Raw genomic sequence first — 18969 nt, forward strand, 5'->3', positions numbered from 1 at the left:
GAATCCTTCTAAGATTTTTGGAAAAAACCTATGTTTCTATGTCAGCAATCTGGCCAGCCATCGTCAAAGAAAAGGTCCTTTTCACTTAACTCATTGAGTGCCAGCCTATCACCACTAGAGGGCGCCCAGTGACCAGAGAATAATAGAGATATGCTGGTAATGCATGCCCAAGCCCTGGAGCCATGACTTGTTTTACAAAGGAAAGGACACTTTCCTTTGTGCATGTACAGGAAGAGGATGAAGTTAGCTTGAAGTTAGCTATTGGCTACCAAGCATTTTAGAAGCCTTATTTTCGTCAACTTAGCCATGATTAAACCTTGCACACCTCATGCATGGGAAAAAACAGAGAAGAATGAGCTCTAAAAAATCCAATGCAATCCTGGATTGCATTGGAGTGGATTTGTGCAGTTTGTTCACAGCTTTCAAACAAAAAAGTCCGATTGGAAATCCGTTCAGGCATTCTTGAGATAATCGCCATTATGTTTTACATGTAATGTAAACAAAAATGGCTGCCCTGTATGTTAGATGGGGTTGTATGGGGGTGGAACATGCAAAATCGCGATTGAAATCATGTTCACCAGATTTGATGGGGTCCAAAAAAAAAAAAAAAAATTCAAAAAAATTTTTTTCAAAAAAAAAAAAAAAAATTTTTTTTTTTTTTTTTTTTTTTTTTTTTTTAAAAGCCGAACTTGTTCGGGATCGGCACTCTACGATACGCTAATAAAGCCGAACTAGTTCGGGATTGGCACTCAATGAGTTAACTGGAGCTCAGTTAGTCTGTTCTTGAGACACTACTATGTCAGTGGTGCTCAAACCTTTTCAATACAAAATGATATGTATTTGGCCACGGTCCCCCATCTCAAAATATTTAGTTCCAGGGACCACCCAGAAGCAAAATTTGAGTTACAAACGTTCGCTTTGAAAATACATATATTCAAAGATTTGCACACATTTTCATGACTTTTTCAAAAATAGCAGATCTACAAGCTCGCAGCGCGGCACTCGGTGCCGCGCTGTGAGCTTGTATATCTGCTATTTTTTTAATAGTTAAAGCATCCACAAATGTTAGGCCTAAATGGGTTAATAAAGCACAGGACATTACATTACTTAGGTTTACTTTGAGCTTTGTTGGGGTCCAGCACCAGTTGTATGAAGAATTGTGGGGATGTGCAAGAGCGTCTGCTAAATGCCTAAACTGTAAATTGTGCATGTAATGGAAATACTATTTAAATTTATATTTATTTTTGTATTAATTTAGTGTTTGATTTATTTCAGCGCTATTCTTATACGACTGTGTTCTGTTCTGAGTAACTAAATGTTGTAATCTGATGTCTGCTCTGAATTGAGTGTTATAGCCGTAATGCAAAAGCCTGTTAAGGCAAAGTACCTGTAAGGCAAAATGTAGGCTACTAAACCTCCTTTTGTTATGGTGAAATGTGAGCTCACCTGCATCGCGTTTAATCCCATTCATGCGTTTATCGTGCGCTTGCCCAGGCCGTAAACATAACGATTGCATTCACCACGGCTTCGTAACTCGCGCAGCGCTCCGCCGGCCGCGCGGCCCTGGACCAAGGCCCACTGGCCTTCGCGCCGCTTGCAATGTCGTGGACAATAACTGTGACATATAACCATTGTATTGCTAAAAAATCTTTATTCATTTCACCATAACAAAAGGAGGCTACTCTGTATTCGTTGGACAGTATGGTAGGAGACCCGGGCAGTACATTTGCCCAGTTTGCCTTATCAGCGTTTGCCTTATCGGCGTTTGCCTTAGCAGGATTTCCCCCGTTATATACTGTGTGCTGCGGACATTACCTACGTTTTTCTGTGTGTGAAGAATTGTTAATGTTATCAACATGGACTCTCCATCATCTTTGACCATATACTGTACGTTTCTCTCTCTTGCAGTAACCAAGTTATGAGAAAGAAGCTTATACTGTTTTTCAAGAGAAGGAACCATGCTCGTAAGCAAAGGGTAAGTATGTGTGCCTTTAAGGACTGATAGTGGAAAGGAACTTCCAGGAATTTGTGTCATTGCTTTGAACAGCCCATATCCATACAGGACAATTGAACAATTGCCCCAAACACCAGCTGTGCTCTCATTTTGGAAATCAACTTGCTTTATCAACAATGCTTGAGCATGCTAAATATAAATAGATATAAGATTGATTCACGAACAAAATTCGTAATTCCGTCCTCACACAAATGTTCATGTATTGTATAAAATTAGCTCAAGGCCTTTGACGCTTCACTCAGCATAGCAGAATTTACAAAGTACATGACCATGTGTCATATCTGAAGTTTAACATTCGTTTCACAATCCCAATAATGACAAACATAATATTTAAATTTACAATAACATATCTACAAGCTCATATTGTGTACTAATGTTTTCTGAGCTGGTAGATCAGCTATTTCCGGCTGAAGTGATTTGGTGTAGAGGGGAAAAGGGAGAGGAACAATATAGACCTATGGTGGCCCGGTCAACAAAGTATACAGGAGTTAAATGGTTAACTGCCTCAGTTTAGTGGCACATTAGATTCTCTACTTTTGGCGTAAATCTTTGAAGTATTGGTGTACTTAAGGATGTCTAAATAATTGTTTGCTGAACCACATCTTTATAAAAGCTTACTGAACCACATTTAAGCCTCCCAAGTTTTATGGTGCTGTGTAACAAACTGTTAAATCGGATCAGAGCTCAGACCAAATAGCAACCAAATTGCTCCTCTCTCTTATCAGTATGCTCATGGTTAAACATAGTCTAATCACTCCATGTAGACGCATTTTCTTTTTTGTATTGCTTGGCTCAGTGAGTGCAACCTTTTGTCAGGTTGCACCCAGCCAGGGTCAGATAGACCTTTTGCACTCTGAACAAAGGCGGAGTGGACATGGCCTTATGCCAAGAGGAAGGTGAATTGTTTGGCCCTTGCTGGAGAGAGTGGAAACAAGGCTGTATTGTCCTCCCCCATATGGGACTCTTTCCATCTCTCCACTGAACATTTTAACTCTTCTGTCTCTGGAGGGTTTTATTTTGGACAAACTTGTTTCAGAGTCACTCCATGAAGAGAACATAATGTTTTGTGCGGCTGGAACCCAAGGTATTTCCAAACAAAAGTGGGATTGTCTTAATTATTCACTAGACATTCTTCAGACAGCAGGCTAAGCGAGGGAAATGGCGTGCTCTCTCTTCTGAGTGATGTAAATAGGATGTGTGTAGCAGCAAATGGCCCTGTCTTTTTCCAGTAAACTGAGGTTCTCACAAATTGAGTGGATACCAGTCAGTGGATAGTTTAACAAGCACCCAGGACCTTTTGGTTATCCGTTTAGGTGTGTTTTACTGTACCTCCATTCTTTGACTAATAAAGTATTCTATAATTCAATCGATCGTCTTTTTAACTAAATGTATATTAATTTGAAATACAAACAAGAATGAAAATGGAATTAAAAACGAAGTACATATGTATGTACCTGATGTATGTATGTATGTATCTATGTATGTATGTATGTATGTATGCATACACTTTCACATGCATATATGTACATACACATGCATACATATACTGTATGGATGCATACCTTTTTAGGAGCCGGCCAGCTATGCTGCCTGTCCCTCATGCATTTCTGATTCTTCTTAACATGCATGAACATGAATAAAACTTGGCACACAGCCAACGTGGCTGGTAAGCCAAAAATGGCACACCAGTAGTATCTACCAGCCAAAAATAAAGATAAATAGCTTTTATTATATCGCCATTTGTGTTAATATTACTATATAATATTCTCATATGCAATTTTCAATGACTATCATAAACAACTTGAGGAATAGTAGCATACTTTTTCAGTTGACTGAAGGCAGACCTGCAAAGCACCCACTGTCGATGTGCGACATTGTGCATGTAAATAAGTATGCTTTGAAGACCTGCAAAGTATGACATTAAAGCTGATAAATTCTCAAATTTCTGGCATGTCTTGATTATCTACCTAGTAAATGTATCACAACAATCCTCGAACACTGTTGGGTGCTCTCAAGTGAAAAACCACCGTCCCAAATTTGTATGTCTGTGTATATACTGTATACTGTTATATATTGAAATTCTTAGGAATAACATTTTGTCCCATGTATTTATAAGAGCACAATTAGTGTGAAATACAGTTTCACTGGTCTCAGAGCCCAAAATAGCCCAATCTTTTGTTTCTTGTATTGTTTAGCAGCAGTTATCACAAAGCCTGTATATCCAGTTACCATGCCCATTCATATGAGCAGTTGTTAAAAGTTTTTCATGTTGTGTATCTCCACAGGAACAGAACATCTGCCAGCGCTATGACCAGCTGATGGAGGCTTGGGAGAAGAAGGTGGAGAGAATGGAGAACAACCCCAGACGCAAAGCCAAGGAGAGCAGAACACGGGAGTACTATGAGAGGCAGTTCCCTGAGATCCGCAAGCAGAGAGAGCAGCAGGAGCGCTTCCAGAGGTAAGACTGGTCTGGTACACAACACTCTTTACTCTGGTTAGTGCCACTGTGCTGATGTTGGCCTTAGCTCTGGTAGGTCAACTGTAGAAGATAATGGTAATGGAAATGACTGAAAAAGATGAATAAATGTGGTTGAATCATGATGACAGCTGAGTTCCCTCGGCAGAAAGCATGATGTTGCACAAACTTTGTTTCCTTTCTGTTATTTAATATGAAAGACATGGTCCTGGAGGTGGAAATGTCAAAAAGTTTCTTATTTAGAAAGTTGGTACCGGACAGCAACATATAAGTGACAATCTAGTGGCCTGTTTTCTCTCTTTTTGTGTGCGCGCGTTTCTCAAGATACTGGCTCGTCATGAGGCAGTGTGGGACTTTCTCGGAATTAGCTTTGGAAAGGACATAAGGGTAGGGCTGACATTTGGCACCATAAACTACATCATTCCTATTGGAAGACTTCACAGCATTGGCTGTTCCAATCAGTTCTTGGTCAGGCATTGAGCACACTGTATAGGAGAATTCAGTATTTAGCTCTGTTGGCTAAAACACTGCCTGTTACTTAGGAGAACACACAATTGTACATATATGACAAAACATTATGAAGGTAACATTATAGGGAGATTTTATACCAAAGAAATTGTGCCACTCTTCTGTGGATAATGTATTTTTCTACTTATAGTCTGAAGTTGAGAGCGCAAATGTCTAGTAAAATATATACTAGCATACATACACAGTACAGCAATGTAGAGAGACAGGGAACTAAGGAGTGTGACATGCAACATGGGTCCAAACTGGGGATATGTGTTTGACACACACTACCTGGTTAACTACTGGTGTTCTCTGAATAGAGTTTGAAGTGCACATAAAAAGGGTGAATGTTTGATTCTGAAAGGCGAGCCATTCTTTTTCCATGTTTGAAAAGTGATTTTGAAGCGTTAGTATATCTTGAAATATATCTTACAAAGGTATCTTTGTTTTTTCATCCCTCACACACCATAAAATATTTCCTCTCCCTCAGAGTTGGCCAAAGAGGAACTGGCATGTCTGCAACCATTGCAAGAAGTGAGCATGAGATTTCTGAAATCATTGACGGCCTTTCTGAACAGGAGGTGAGTACTATCAGGACAAACTTTTGCTGTTTTCCTCATTGGCTACGTTAACAGTTCTACTGCCAGATTTATTATTTATTTATTAGGACTGGTGCCAGCAAAAAGCAGCTTACCTTTGCGATGTTATAGAAAAAGATCTATTCATTATTTTCAAACGATTTTTCTTATTTATTTTTATGTGTACTTTAGCCAAGCTGGCGGCAGAGGGCAGCCTTATGCAAAGAATAGATGTGAATTGGGCCGCTCCGCTTGCCGTCGTTCAGAGCATAGAAATGCATAATCTAGATCAGGTCCACAGAGAACAGCCAGGAAGTGAATTGGACATCATTGATGTTTACGTGTGGTGGAGACTTGAAAGCAGCATTACGGGAGATGTTTTTACTGTACACACCCGCGCGACCCCTCATCAGCTTACAGTCATCAGACAAGGTAAAAGAACGAGCGTTCGTATTGGCAACAAGCTGGGTTCAAAATTGGGGCGAACGGGAACGTCCGAAGCGGTAAAAGAGTTGAACATGCACAATAGTATTCTCTTAATCTTCTTGTTACTCAATATTCTGATTAAGCATGAAAAAGGGAATAACCTACCTGAAATATTCTGATATCATCCTGGACACTGAGTCAGGTTAAGCAAAGATGCAGACGGGAGTAAAGAAAAATCATAAAGTTCATCAGTAGTTGAATCATAGCTGATTCATCAAAATCTAATGAACCAGTGGCAATTCTCCTGCCTGTGTCCTGTAGAACAATGAGAAACAGATGAGGCAGCTGTCAGTAATTCCTCCCATGATGTATGACTCGGAGCAGCGACGAGTTAAGTTCATCAACATGAATGGCCTGATGGACGACCCCATGAAGGTGTACAAAGCCCGGCAGTTCATGAATGTTTGGACCGAACACGAAAAGGAGATATTCAAGGACAAGTGAGTAGCAGTTGTTTTTGTTTGTTCACACATAAAAGTACAGACTAGTTTCTTGTTCCACTGGTTGAGTGTCAAGAGTATGAATTTGAATCACTGCAAGAGTCACAGTTTCAAGCGGCCTGTTAAGATAAATGCTACAGTAAGCAAATGCTGATGGTAGATATTTGAAAGTTGTTTTACTATAGTTAAATAGAAGTGATTGATTGGTTTCATAACTTGCATAGAATTTTGATGAAAATGGAACTGGTATATGGTCGTACAGGGTGAGAGTTATTATGATAAAATATTATAATAAATGAATAATGATTCAATTATCTCTGCTAACACATGAAGTTCCAATTGGAGTGAATGGAAGTTACATAAATGGCAACATTTCCTTCAGAGAATGCCTTTTGTGTTGTGGGATGAGGATTTACAGTATACTGTATATCGTAATGGTAACCTATTATAACATTTCTGTTTTCAGATTTGTCCAACACCCCAAAAACTTTGGTCTCATTGCCTCCTATCTGGAGAGAAAGGTAAACTGCAGATTATGTCTGTCTGTCTGTCTATGCACGCATTGGTTCCACGCATTTATAGGCAGACTAGGCCGATGCCTGTTGGGAACCTCTGCGGTACCCGTTGTACCTGTTGTCAGAGAGTACTTGCAGTGCAGTACACATTATCATAGTACTTGTCTTGTAGGCCAGTCTATAGGGGAGCACACACCGGCTGCGGACAGCATGCAGACATCTTTCTGGAAAATAGAACATTGGAGTGGCGGGCGAGGCGTGAACGTGCACCTGCGCACGTCTGCCGCCGCCATTTATAGATGGTGGCAACCTTTTAATGGCACAAGGGGAAAAAAATAACTAGAAGCAATTGTTGCCTCTAAAGCTGGATTATTACTTAGTTGTGTGCTGGACGGTGTTGCATATATAGAAAATAGAAGATCTACAAGCACACGTGACACATGGTGATCTTTTTGTATGTGTGTGAATCAAGCCCTTGCGTTTCTTTCCCTATGTGTTTCAGTGTGTGTCTGATTGTGTCCTGTACTACTATTTGACAAAGAAGAACCATAACTACAAGACTCTGGTGAGACGCAACTACGGGAAGCGAAGAGGAAGAAACCAGGTAAAGCTGGATAATTATGTTTTAACTGTTAATATCAAATGTATCCCCACATTCTCATTTTAGAAGAACCCTGCAAAGGCATTGCATCACATGTTCCAGGCTCAATAAGACATGCCCTGTAGCATTGGAGCACGTTCATTTGCGCTTCAGGCATTGTTTGTATATTTCTGATGACGTAGCGCTTTGCTATCATGAGTGGCTGTTGACGTAGCGTTTCTGTGTTATGAGTAGCAGGTGAGCTTTATAGCAGAAGGCCCTCCCTCTAGCCTACAAAAGCATATCCATCTCTATTGTGGAAAGCTCAGCCCCTCGTCAGAGCTACAGGAGCTTGTGTGGAGGAGTATGATGTTGACAAATGGAGGGTAAATAAGAACCAAGTCGAACTGGCCGGCTGATTTATGGAATGCCTGGAGAGTGATGCCATAAGTCAAGAGGCTTCCATATTGTGTTTCTAAGCCTAAAGCAGCGGCAGAGAGAGGAAAAACACTGGTTAGCATCTCTGAAATGAGCACATAGGCTAGATTAATTACATTTTTTTGCATTGCACTCAATACAGAGGGGGCAAAGCTTGGTGGTCTAGAATAGAATCTGTGAAAATATACATTGAAACAAAAATAAAGCGCATTCCTCTGGGCGCAGGTTCCTGCCAGGTGGAATTGCTTATAGCATACATTGGAAGGCAGTCTGGAAAACATCTGACTGATACATGTTGATCACATGACTCCAGAGAGGTGTACCGATTTGCATGAGCTTTGGACAATTTTTAGGAATAGTAGCAATGTTTTGAAGAATACTAATGAAGTTTAGTCATGATACAATGTGGATGATTGTATGGTTCAAAGGTTATAGAACCAAACATGAAGTTGGCCGATTCAAAACATTGGGTTGTTTTTTTTGTTGCTCTGATGTTACTGTGATGTCAGGGAAACCACTCTTAACAGAATGGGTTTGCCGCTCTGACATCACGCTCTGGCTTGATGTCCCTTTTATGCCCATAAATAGTCGACAATGTGATGTCAGAACATGCCCATATATGGGCATTCCCAGATCACACTTGCAATGCAAATTGATTACGTCCTTGTCCGTTTTATGCCCATATATGGAGATCCCTGTCCCGATGTCATCAATATCAAGGGCATATCTGGGAATGCCCATATGGGCCATGTCCCAGATGATGCCCTGTTAGGGTACCCCATTATGCTCATATATGGGGATCCCCAGGCATCAAACCCCTAACTCGGCCAGGCCCTGCTTGGCTTTACTAATTAACATACTTTTTATGCCCATATATGGAGATCCCTGTCCCAATGTCATCAATATTAAGGACATATCTGGGAACGTCCATATTTGGTAATGCCCATATTAGGCCTGTCCTCTAAAAATCGACGAATCGACGCGTCGCTTTAAGCCCCGGGAATCGACGCCAATTGTTTGAGTCGAGGAGTCGAAAATATATATTTTTTTATATCACCAGTTAGCCTACTACTGCGCTGCGGTGCACTGCTGGACTGGTGTCATGTACTTCCAATTGAGAGATGTAGCAATTGGCGAACAGTTATTTATTGTCTCGCATCAGCGTAGGGGTGAAAGTGAGACGTAACGGCCAGAACGGTTCAGAACCGCCGCTTCATTAAAACATTCGGAGCCGGGGCGGTGTTCCGTTAAGAGGAGAAGCACGCTGTCAAAATCCCATATTAAATAACCTGCCACAGCACAAACGCACGTCCACAAAGTAATTAAACAATCTACTAAAGTCAAATTAACATACACAAGTGTAGGCTACTAGTTACATTTTCTAATTAAAGTGCTTCTGAATTGTTCCAGTGTTGTAAGTAATCCATGATGATGTTTGTTTCGCTGTGTTTGCGTCCATGACATGTCCACACTGCTGGCTCTAGCGGGAGCTGTGCCTCCCGTTTTTTATGATCCGTTTCTGAAATGAATCTGTTCTCGACACCGGCTCATTACTCTGTCAGTGATGGGTGTCCCGCGACTGCGGACTGGATCCCATCGTTCATTTAAAAGAGCCGTTCAAGAGAGCGGAATCGTTCGCGAATGTCTCATCTCTACTGCACGCTGCAGAGAGACAGGGCAGAGTTGAACAGCGGAGATGTTTTATTTGTTTTAACGGTGTGTTGTACATTGCTATGCAGATAACGTTTTTGCTCGCGCACCGATATCACTGTGTATTCAATCATCTTAATGTATTATTGTGTTATGTTGATGTGGACGTTTAAAGCAACACTTTTTTTTTAATTTTTTTTACACAAAGTAGACTATAAAACGATTCGTCGACGCGTCGGAATGAACCCCACGACTCGAATCGACTTCAAAAACCCCTAGTCGAGGACAGCCCTAGCCCATATATGGGCATGTTTTGACATAGCATTGTTGACTATCATGCAGGAGTCTCCATATATGGGTAACTGGTCCGATATACATCACTGGCCAGATCGCCAAGAATTGGCGATAAGAATTGAAGATATTTGTCCAATCTGGGAAGTAAATCGTTACCAAGAAATTTCTTCACCAATGTGTTTCTAAAGGTGTGTAATAATATGTACTAAAAGGTTGAAATTCAACTCCCGGGGAAAACCTCATAAAAAACTGATTTGTGTTTGTGTTCCGTTAACTTTACTATTCAGGAAAAACATACAAAAAATATATCTCCTTTAAGTAGCATGTGAGGGGTCAAACTAGGGTTTTTTTCATGATGCTGAATCCATTGCAAGCATTTGTTTTGCATGATAAACATTCCTTGAGCTAAAAACAGCCCCACAAAACAATGGTTTAGTGATGAGTCATCACATCACTTTTCACCATTTTGTGGGGGTCATTTGTAGCCCACGGAATGTTTTTCATGCAAAACAAATGCTTGCAATGGATTCAGGATCATGAAAAACCCCTAGTTTGACCCCTCACATGCTACTTAAAGCATATTTATTTTCTGTGTTTAAGTTAATGGAACACAAACTTTCATCAGTTTTTTATGAAGTTTCCCCCGGGAGTTGAATTTCAACCTTTTAGTACATATTATTACACACCTTTAGAAACACATTGGTGAAGAAATTTCTTGGTAACGATTTAGTTCGCAGATTTTATTATGTTTCCCTTACTATGAGGCGTCTTACTAGTAGTTTAACTCCTGCTTCTTAACTGTGCCGTATTATGAAGCTCTGATGTTTCACCACGCTCGCCCTTAGGGTGTCTTACTGGTGTAGATTTCTAATGGAGCGATGAGGAATTTCATCTGTGTTGTGTGAGTGCGGTAAGTAACTTGCATAACTGGTGATTAAATATAGGTGACCAGGGCACACTGTTGCTTGATCATTACTTTTTGAGCTTAAAGAAAACAGTGAACATATGCAATTTACAGAATTAGGAGATGGAGAGAAATGACTTGTTGCCACGTATTCCCCCCCCAGACCTTCATTATGTGCTGCAGCAACAGAGAGTGCTCTGTTTGAGAGCTGGAGGACAGATCACAAGTTTTGTTTTGATCTTACGCCATCTGCTGTCTCCCAATCAGCTCGGGGAGGACAAGTAGCCCTTTAAGATGGCGTGACCGTGGACTATTATTGCCTTGAGATCCCAGCCAATAACCAATGCATCTTTGAAATCTCGTATATTACCATGGAGATTGGCCTCCTATTTTATTTAATTTTTCATTTGTGTCAAAAAGGAAATCTCTTCTGCATGTGGTGGTGATCCAAACAAGCTGCTGAGAGTGAGAGTTGCCGAGTACATACAATTCCCCACATAGTTTAGAGAGTGACTGGAGCGAGCCATTAGAGAGCGAGGGGAGAGCAGGAGAGAGCCAGCAAAAAGTAGGAGCAAGGGAATGCAGGGAGAGCGAGTGAAATAGAGGGAGAGGGAAGGAAAAAAACTTCAGCGAGATGGACTGTGCTGCTGGCAGCCGTGTGTTTGCTGCGTTGTTTCGTTTAGCCCTCTCCGGTTCCTTTTCTCTGTAACTCGTCTCAGAGAGACACCCCTCGCACTTAACAGCCGAGTGGTACAGCCCAGCCAACTGACAGGCCCAAAAAACTCACTGCTGCTGTGAGTGCCAATCAAAGAAGCGTGCTCGACAGGGATTACCTTGACTGACCCCGCATAGATAAGTGCGTGCATGTGAGATGGACAATTCTTTGGGCGGCTTCATGGATGTATTAAAAGAAGGGCGGCTTTAGCGACCCAATGACACGCTTTCCTGGAATATGTGTGACTGTGCTCTGGCCCGGCAGCCCTTCTAAGGAGCTCTGCAATGGTCTCTCCTGCCTCTCAACTGCTACTGCTGCTATGGAAGTACTGGAAGCTAAACTCGCGTCTGCAATGCCAGTAAGCTGTGGCTCACGGCAGAGCAAACATTTTTTTTATGACTGACAAATGAGCTTGCAGGTATGTTGCGCTAGTTTTGAAACTAGTGCTTTTTTCTGTTTAACTTTTGCTGTTTTTTGCTGTCTTTCTTCGTCCTCTGGGGGTTGGTCGCCCTTTTCCATTCACAGTGCCTCTCTTATTGTTCTCTATCTCTTTAGATCTATCTGTTGTTTTAACAACCAGATACTTGCTTATACGTTGATGTGGCGCTTTAAAAGTCATTTAAGCTGCTTCTAATGAGTTGCTCTATTGGTGTGTTGAAGCAGGTTTCCCTTTGCCTGAATAAGCTGTAAGGGGCAGATAAATAGTTGGGTCTTGATACTGCCTGTGTGTCTTTGTACCCCTCTGCACTTCTAGCTATGAAAAAATAAACTTGCACAGCTTTGCACAATGACTCGGAAATAAAGCCCCCCTCCTCCCAATATCTTTCCTGTGCTATACAGAGTTCTGCAACCACTTGTTGACATAATGGATGATGTCATCCATGGAGATGTTCAAATGCATTAAGATGTAGATATTCTTTTTATGGTTCTTTATTCACTTTAGAGTGCTACAGTTGTGTACCACCCAGTCAGTCAATGCACAGCACACCTGTAAAGAAAAATGCAACCATATAATTTGATGCACATGATAGTTTGGGAAAGTTATTCATGTTGTGGTTTGTCAGTTCAGTTTACTGGCCTCCTCCTGTATCGTCTCACTAGGTAGCGCTAGAAATTAGCAAATCTTCTGATGCATCTTTCAAAAAAGCTGCATTTACTGATGCAGGTTGTCCTCATAGACCACCTTAATTGCTGGCATTTCTAATATAGATAGATGGTGATGGATGGTAATATAAATATTGTAGCTATCGATACCTTTTGTTTGTAGTGTGTAATTATGGGCTCTGGGCTACCTCCATGCTATGCTAATGTTTGTTTTCATAAAGGTGCCATTGAAAATAATTGAATCACTTTAATTATCAGCAGACTTGGGGATATTCTCAGCTCTAAACAACCCTGATGTGCAGGAGTCTTGCAAGTTGTGAGGCTAACTGACTGCAACAAGTACAGTAGTATTCAGTTAGTAGCAGTATTAGAATTATGGCTTTGGTCAGTCACTTCAATGTTCTCCCAAAATCAGATGTCACTGGGCTGCATTAAATGATGGGTCTGGAATGGATGTGCACAAGTTGGATTTGGTTCTCATTTGGTTATTTTCTGTCAGACCTCTTAACGAGCAGATCTAGCTCACAAAATGCTGATCGGAATTGACATGAAACCACTTCATCTTAACCCGCGCTGCAAGCTTGTAAATATTTTTGAATAGCCAAAGCAAAAATCTAAAATGACACAAGCTTTCCTGGTTTTAATGTGTTACGTACTATGCTGTGTGTATAGGCTACATCCTCCTATTGCTGCGGTACCAAGCTTGGTTTTGGTACAAAGGCAACCTTTTTTGCAGAGGTGACTGCAGAGAGCTGCAGAAAGGGGGTGGTAGACGGACGCACCAAGCATACATAGAAAAGAAGAGATACCATTGAACTAGAGAACAGCACGGAGGGTTTTCACCACTCCTACATCGAGGGTTGGCCAGCTAAATACAGTATAAACAAACTAAAACATAACCAGTTAAGACAATTATAACAAACTCAGACGAAGATGGGGAGCCAGGGATGCAAATACGAGACTACCACTCACACAAGGCCCAACAAGGGCTCACCAAATGAGCTACAATCATGGGGGCAGGCCAACCGGGGAGAAACTTTAGTTAGGTCTAATTTATATGGAAATGAAGGCATGATTACATTTTAAATCTATTGGGGGGGATTTAAGTTCTACTGGCAAAATGGTAAAATAAAAAAAAAAGGAAAACAAACTGGGCTGCCATCTTGGGCATGATAACAATATGCTCTCTACATCCTAATGAGGATGTAATGTGTGCAATGGTCGTACACTTCAACTGCAATCTGTTATGCCACACACAAATGTTGCTACCTGATGGGACAGTGCAACTCTAAGCCCCAATAAATCCAGCGCGTAGTAAAGCCACACAATGCCACCGTGGGGAATGAAAAGATCAATGCCAATCAATGGGTTTCGACATATCTGACTAGACAATCAGTGTTATGTCACATTTTCATTAAACTATGCTCTCCTGCTGTTGGTGATGATATTAGTAACCACTATTTGTGGAGTCAGAAAAAAATATGATTTAATTCTATAATTCATATTTAATTTATGATTTGGTAAGAAAATTGCTCAGTAATAATTATTATTTATCATATACCCCAAACGGAGAACAGGTTAGCTGTTTGGTATTTCTTTTGGTCCTGTTGAAAAGAAGTGTGGCCAGAGTAGTCTGTGAACCTTGTGGCAAACGTTCCAGCCTAGCTGGAGCTAGTCTGCCTTTTGTAATTTTTTATTCCACCATAACATTTATATTTATTTTTAAAATATCATGGAATTTAAAAAATGTTGTCTAGTCGTGTGTATGTATACGCTGTGTGTGTGTGTGTGTGTGTGTGTGTGTGTGTGTGTGTGTGTGTGTGTGTGTGTGTGTGTGTGTGTGTGTGTGTGTGTGTGTGTGTGTGTGTGTGTGTGTGTGTGTGTGTGTGTGTGTGTGTGAGAGTCTGTGTGTACGCGCATCTGTTTCCAGAGGTCATCTCACAAACCGCTTGACCAGTCAGTGAAAAATTGTTTGTGCACATGCAAGTAGGCAACCGTAGTACTACCTCTTCCTTATTCGTTCATTCCTAATTTGGCCCTTTTGCTTTTCATTTTCACACATCTCTTCCCAGTAATTGAATTGTGGAATAATCAAATTTGACAATGCCATTGAAAGTCTAGATGCTGCATACTCACTGTTTTAGTTGAGTTTTATCATAGTGTCACTCAGTTGTTAGAAGAAAGAGAGAGGTTCCTCTGGTGGCCCGAAGGTCTGTGGTAGGAAAGGGAAGATTGGCCTGTGGCTCTATCATTTCCCCAAGTCAAACAGGTCTTGTGAATCAGCAAAAGTGGGGGGAAATTAAAACTCTCAAAATATTCAGGCCAGGTCAGGAAAGTGCTTCATCTAAAAACATCATAAACCACAGAACCACAGGGCCTGGTTGAGTCTTGGAGAAGGTCTGTGTGGATGTTCCGCAAGTGGTATGAGCAGAGGCTGGAATGCCACGGCTCGCCAGCTGCCTCCACAGCAAACACAGACGCTCCCTGACTCAACCAGAACAGCACCTCACTGAAGGACACGTATGGTTAAAATAACTGTAGAATACACCAAACGGCAGCTCTGCTGTGCCAAGTGGTCCCTTTTTTAACTAAAACAAAATGTAAAAAAAAAAAAAAAAAATTGTACAGACTGCTCAAGGCATGAAATGAGTCAGAGTGCGTCTGATTCTTCCGCTGTCTTTTACAGCCCACAGCAACCCACTGACTGGTGCATGCATGGGCCCTGGGTCAGACTGAGGATGTTAACCACCGTATAAAGCACAGTTTAAAGCTCAGCTATAAGCTACCCGGTTCCCAAATCTGCAGTTGGATAAAACAGATTTTATTTACTAGACACTAGCACATCTGGGTCAGATTAATTAAAGGGAAAATAAAAGAGAAAGGTGTGCATTTTGGAGCCCGGCAAAGGAAACTGGACACATTATTGCATGCAATTTTCTCCTCAAATATATTTAGTTTACTGGACCTTCTGCTCTTGGAAGGCACTAATTCTTAAGGTCAAATCAGGCGGCTCTGACTTAAAAACTCCTATCCCCAGAAGCCATCTGAAGATGACTAACCCAAACTGCTGCAGATAGATGCTTTCCAACACATTTTGGATTGTTACTGGTATCAGATTTTATTGTATGAAGATGAGAGCCAGACATTTCGTGTGCAGAGCCTCATTGTCATGAGTCTTTCTCTTCTGCCGCTACCATTGAGTTAAGCACATTCCTTGGCCCCATCTGGTACCAGCATGGGATGTTTGGCTTGGCATAGCCAGACTTGTTCCAGCGCTTTCATGGAACAGGCGGGGGGACGGATTCTGTGGTGTGCCGCGCCAGCAGTGATGATAAAGAATGTTGCTCTGTCCTCAATCACTCTGTCGGACCTGTTTTTAAGATCCTCTTTGGACTGATGTTGTTTTTGTACTTAAATAGTTCAGCTGTATCATGGCTGAGCTCTTAACAGAGCTTGACATATGCAAATTTACTGTCAAAGTATAGACACAGCAGCGCTTCATCATTGTTTATTATCATAATGACTGTCATGTTGAAGTAGTCCATTGACTCTTTGGTACTGAGGTGAACATGGTTTAGGACTGTCTGGGACACGATCCAGCTTATGTCATTTTGTAATTGGGGAGCATGGACGGATGGATAGATGGTGGTTGTAGTGTTCCTGTGGACATCATGTGACGGTCATCAAAGGATACCATGGCCATAATCGTATCTGCACAGGGTGCATGACCAGGCTCCTCATCTGCTCTTTTATCTCTTGTCTTGTTAGTTCAAGTCAGAGGAAATTGTGTTGCCTAGAGGGGGAAATAACCTGAGGACAGCTCCTCATCGCATTATTACATTTCTCCCATTCTCCACACTGGGTCATTCTTCTAGGCTGAAGAATTAAGCAGACCACTCAGGTCCTTTTTCCTATGTTAACATCTACCCAGTCCTTTGGACTAGGGATGTCAGTGGTTAGCCATTTATACAAATGTATATCTGAAATGGTTAGCCATTTATAAAGAATATTTGAAAAATATCTGAAATATCTGAATTATTGGGTAATTTGCCTATAAGTAATAAATACATGTTCTGCAGAAGACGGGGAGAATGAAACGAAAGGATAGCTTGTTTTAGTACATTTGGCAAAGAACGGCAAAGGCAAAGTTGCACGTAATTACACTTTGGGAAATGTTGTTCAAATACAACAGCTGCATGAGCAACATGCTAAATCACTTCCAAGTCCAAGTGATCCATTACGCACAGATGCTGACGCGAAGAACTCCACCATACGGCTGTGCTTCACACAGTTACCCAGAAAATGAGCAAGTAAAAGTAGAGAGCTACTTCCCCACCTCTGGAGATGAGACGGATGGAAAGTTAACTGCATCCGCTTCTCCAGACTGTCTACCTGTAAAATAAATAAGAGAAATAATGAAGTATAAGGGTTCGGCTCAAGATTTCAATTTATTGCCCAGCTGTACTAGTCACGTTCTGTGTGGGTGTACTCAAGATCAAACACCAGTTAGAAAAAAAATATATATATTTGTGGCAAATTGATTGCACAAAAACAACGACCCCGGTGTTTAGGTACTGTTAGCTTGAGTACTAGAATCCTTGTTCGCCAAGTTCTTTGCCACAACAGAACCACATCTGTTTCCATGCCAACCAAGCAAACAACTTTATTTTTGTATTTTTGTTTCCTCAGCAAATCACACGTCCCTCACACGAACAAGACAGAGACAGAGAGAGAGACAAGTCAGACGAGAAAAACGAGGATCAGGAGAAGTCTGATAAGTCTGAGAAAAAAGAGGACGAGGAAAAGAAGGACGAGGAAGAGAAAGATGAGAAGGAGGACAGCAGGTGAGTGAGGACAGTCCATGTCTTACTGGAGACGGGCTACAGCCAACATGCTACGCTGTTTTTTTTTTTTTTTTTGCAACAAGTTGCTGTTTTAAATGAACCACTTTCAACCTAGCATCCTTATTGTCATCATGGGTGGAATTTTTCCAAAATGTTAAGAGTAAAAAACAAAATTGATTGGTGCCCTACTCGGAAACCATGCAAGTCAGGAATACACGCCCCACCCGTTGTGCAATACTTGTGTTATTTGAAGTACTTGTTGTACCTGTTGTCAACTCCACAGGCATCACGTTGTGCCTCACGCTCCCGCTTTCACTCACTGCGGCTTCCTTCACTTATGAGCACAGAGCTCCTATTTGTTACATACACGCTGCCAACTATATTGCCTACATGGCAAAAACAATCACTGAAGCCGACATGTCAGGTTGGCCAGTGCCCACACGCCACACCCCTCCAAAAAGATAGACCTGACAGGAGACCTGTCGACAGACAGATACAGATATTATCGGTTCTCGGAAACCGCAATATTTGTTTCATTTGTAGTCCTATACCGGCCATGTTGAGGACCAACACAGGTGTTCTGATTGGCGTAGAACATTAGTTCTATGCCAATCAGAGTAGAACATTAGTTCTATGCCAATCAGAGTAGAACATTCGTTCTATGCCAATCAGACAAATTGAAACACCTGTGTTGGTCCTCAACATGGCCGTGTAGGACTACAAGTGAAACCCATGAATACACATGCTGCCACAGATATTGGCACCGCGGCACAAACATGACGCAAACCCTAAAGAAGAGAACTACAGTAACAACTGGGGACCATAGGACCACGGGTGTTTATTGACATATACACTTTCCCTTGTCTTTGCCACAGGGACATTGGCAAGGACAAAGACAAGTGTGACGCTGGGGAGGACGAGGACGGGAAGGAGCAGAACACACCGCGTGGCAGAAAGACTCTCAACAGCCAGGGCCGCCGCAATCGAAGGATCACCACCCGTTCCATGGCCAACGAGGCCGCGACTGTGGCGGCCGAGGAGCCGCCTCCCCCGGCCCCTGAGCCCGCCATGCCTGAAACCCCACAGACCCCCAAAACTGAGCCAGCCCCCAAGGCCATGAAGGAGCCTGCCAAACCCCAAACCCCAGTATCTGCCTTGGATGCAAATAAAGGTAAGCCTCCCTCCGCAGCTTCCATGTGCTGTTGCCCGCCTCCCCCTCCCTATTGTGCCGAGTTCCCCAGTTACCATCCATCTGAAAATGGTGCCTAATTGACAACAGTTCATCAGTAATGATGAGGATCAACATGCCATTACACGCTCGATCTACAAGCTCACAAAGTGTTGTTCTGCGAAATGTTGTGAACTCCTGCCTATTTTCCATGCACAACTATTAATTACCCTTAATATATTGTCACACCTACCTG

General features: G+C 41.8%; 1 protein-coding gene across 5 annotated transcripts in view; it reads left to right on the plus strand.

Moving 5' to 3' along the window:
• Nucleotides 1-18969, plus strand: part of ncor1 (nuclear receptor corepressor 1) — a 69719-nt gene that overhangs the window by 17084 nt on the left and 33666 nt on the right. For 4 of the 5 annotated variants that reach the window (XM_080749695.1, XM_080749698.1, XM_080749697.1 and 1 more), the window contains exons 9-16: nucleotides 1909-1975; nucleotides 4300-4472; nucleotides 5488-5578; nucleotides 6323-6501; nucleotides 6968-7022; nucleotides 7519-7620; nucleotides 17391-17545; nucleotides 18421-18716. In XM_080749695.1, the coding sequence (XP_080605821.1) occupies nucleotides 1909-1975; nucleotides 4300-4472; nucleotides 5488-5578; nucleotides 6323-6501; nucleotides 6968-7022; nucleotides 7519-7620; nucleotides 17391-17545; nucleotides 18421-18716 (1118 nt within the window). Of the gene's footprint in view, nucleotides 1-1908; nucleotides 1976-4299; nucleotides 4473-5487; nucleotides 5579-6322; nucleotides 6502-6967; nucleotides 7023-7518; nucleotides 7621-11988; nucleotides 12016-17390; nucleotides 17546-18420; nucleotides 18717-18969 lie in introns of those variants that run through there. The other variant, XM_080749699.1, reaches the window with a different exon arrangement.

This window comes from Nannobrachium achirus (genome assembly GCF_963921795.1).
Source record: "Nannobrachium achirus genome assembly, chromosome: 19".
NCBI classification, from domain to species: Eukaryota; Metazoa; Chordata; class Actinopteri; order Myctophiformes; family Myctophidae; genus Nannobrachium; species Nannobrachium achirus.